Consider the following 2595-nt stretch of genomic DNA (forward strand, 5'->3'; position numbering starts at 1 on the left):
TCTTTTTCCACATAAGGAGTCAGCTATTACGAGGGGGCATAGCTTTAAATTAAGGGGGGGGTAGGTATAGGACAGATGTTAGGGGTAGGTTCTTTACTCAGCGAGTCGTGAGTTCATGGAATGCGCTGCCTGTGGGAGTGGTGGAGTCAGAATCTTTGGTGACCTTTAAGCGGCATTTGGATAGGTACATGGATGGGTGCTTAAGCTAGGACAAATGTTCGGCACAACATCGTGGGCCGAAGGGCCTGTTCTGTGCTGTATTGTTCTATGTTCTATGTTCTATGTCATAGAGTAGATAGTGGGAAATGTTAGTAAAGTGCTGCTTCACCCAGAAGGCATGTTTGGGCCCTTGGATACTGAGGAGGGAGGCGTCACACCTTCGGTTGTTGGGGATGGTTGGGAGTAAAGGAAGTCTGGATCAGGGTATCACAGAGAGAACGGTCCCTGCAGAAGGTGGACAAGGGAGGTGAGGGGAATATGTGCCTGGTGGTAGGCATTTCAAGTGAGAGAGAGAGAGAGTGACAGTCAGACTTCAAGTGTCTGCGTGCAAAACGCTTAGGGATGGCGTGTGGTTATGAACGGCATTATAGAAACGGACATGGGTGCTGTTATCTGCTTTGACGATTATTGACGGCTAACTCTCTTTGTGATGCCCCCCCCCCCAACCTACCAACAGCTGCTGAAGAACTGGAGCTGCAGTTCCCCTGCGGAAAGCAGGAGCCAGCCCGACTCTGCCCCAATGGCACCGTCTGTGACTACTGGATAGGACCCAACGCTGGCATCACCCAGTTTGACAACATCCTGTTTGCCCTGTTGACTGTCTTCCAGTGCATCACGATGGAGGGCTGGACTACCATCCTCTACAATGTAAGTCTGGGCTAAAGCTCTGTGCAGCAGCAAAGGGCAGATGGGGGATGGTGAAATGTGCATTTGATAAAACCTGCCTCACACACGCAACCGTGTCACCTGAAATAACACTCCAGGGGCTGCCACCCCACCACTCATCACCCTTTAATTACAAAGGCTTAGTGTTTGACAGTAGCCCTCCTCTTACTGAGTCAGGCACTACATTATGCCTGACATATATCCTTTATCTACGAGGTGAGAGTGGGCACTGCAGAGGCTGGAGATTAGAGTCAAGGTGAGAGTAGTGCTGGAAGAGCACAGCAGGTCAGGCAGCATCCAAGGAGCAGGAAAATCGATGTTTTGGGCAAAATCCCTTCCTGATGAAGGGCTTTTGCTCAAAGCGCCGATTCTCCTGCTCCTCGGATGCTGCCTGACCTGCTGTGCTCTTCCAGCACTACTCTCATCTTGACATACATCCTTTATCAGCCAGGGCTTCCTGACTGAACCAGATTAACAGCCCCAGTTGGAGAATTCTGGGACGTCCAACTGGCTGGCCATGTTACAATCACTACACAACCATTGTCAAATGTTGTACAAACCCATCTTGTTCAATAATGTCCTTCAGTGAAGGAAATCTGCTGTCCTTACCTGGTCTGAACAGCATGTGACTCCTGAGCCACAGTAACATGGTTGACTCTTAACCACCCTCTGAAATGGCCGAGCAAGTCTCTGAGCTCAAAGGCAATAAGTGATGTGGCCTCGTCACTGACACCTATATCCTGTTCAACAAGAAAAAAGAATTAATTGGGATGGAGGAGTGTTCAAATTCATGAAGTTTTGATTAGGTGAATGAAGAGGACTGGGAGGACGGTCAGTAAACAAAGAGACACAGTTCAAAGGTAATTGGGAACAAGGTGAAGGAGGGAGTTTTGTTCTGACGCTGTGATTTGTTGCTGTCTGAGTGGAAACCGATTCTCAGGGAGTCTTCTAAAGGGAATCAGATACGTCTGTGGTGAGGCAAAGAATGACAGGGCTATAGAGCAAATAGCACAGCTGTGGTGGAAATGGAAATGGGCTCCGAAAGAGCCAGGAGCATCACCAGAGTCAGTGTGGTCTCTTCCTGTGCTGTATCATGCGGTGGTTTGATGTCATGTGATTATGACCACTGAACGGTTTCCACCAGGGCCAAGCCATTCGCGTCCAGAGGTCCTCGAAACATTAGCACCTTATTTTCCAAGTTCCCTTTACCAAAGTTGAGAAGGGTCCAATGGACTTGGAGTCATAGACAGTCATAGAATCCTACAGCATGGAGGCTTACCCTTGGGCCCAGACTGGTCCGTGCTGACCAAAATGTCCACCCACACTAACCCCATTTCCCTGCACTTGGCCCATATCCTTCTAACCCTTTCCTATCCACATATTTGTCCAAATGCCTTTTAAATGTTGTTAATGTACCTGCCTTAACCACTTCCACTGGCAGCTCATTCCATATGCGTACCACCCTCTGTGTAAAAATGTTGGCCCTCAGGTTCCCTTTTATTATTTTCCCTCTCACCTGAAACTGTTGCCCTCCAGTCCTCGATTTTCAGAACTCTGGGAAAAAGACTGAGTGCATTCACCCGATCTGTGCCTCTCATGATCTTATACACCTCTATCAGGTCCCCCTCAGTCTTCTACACTCAAAATAAGACCATAAGACCATAAGACATAGGAGTGGAAGTAAGGTCATTCGGCCCATCAAGTCCACTC

The 2595-nt window shown here is 48.6% G+C and overlaps 1 protein-coding gene across 1 annotated transcript in view; it reads left to right on the forward strand.

Moving 5' to 3' along the window:
- The window catches only part of LOC122554086 (probable voltage-dependent R-type calcium channel subunit alpha-1E), a 169915-nt gene that overhangs the window by 71340 nt on the left and 95980 nt on the right, over nt 1-2595 (forward strand). Inside the window, exon 5 of the mRNA XM_043698538.1 lies at nt 677-867. Within this exon, the coding sequence (XP_043554473.1) occupies nt 677-867 (191 nt within the window). The remainder of the gene's footprint in view (nt 1-676; nt 868-2595) is intronic.

The sequence above is a fragment of the Chiloscyllium plagiosum genome, chromosome 11 (genome assembly GCF_004010195.1).
Source record: "Chiloscyllium plagiosum isolate BGI_BamShark_2017 chromosome 11, ASM401019v2, whole genome shotgun sequence".
In the NCBI taxonomy this organism is placed as follows: domain Eukaryota; kingdom Metazoa; phylum Chordata; class Chondrichthyes; order Orectolobiformes; family Hemiscylliidae; genus Chiloscyllium; species Chiloscyllium plagiosum.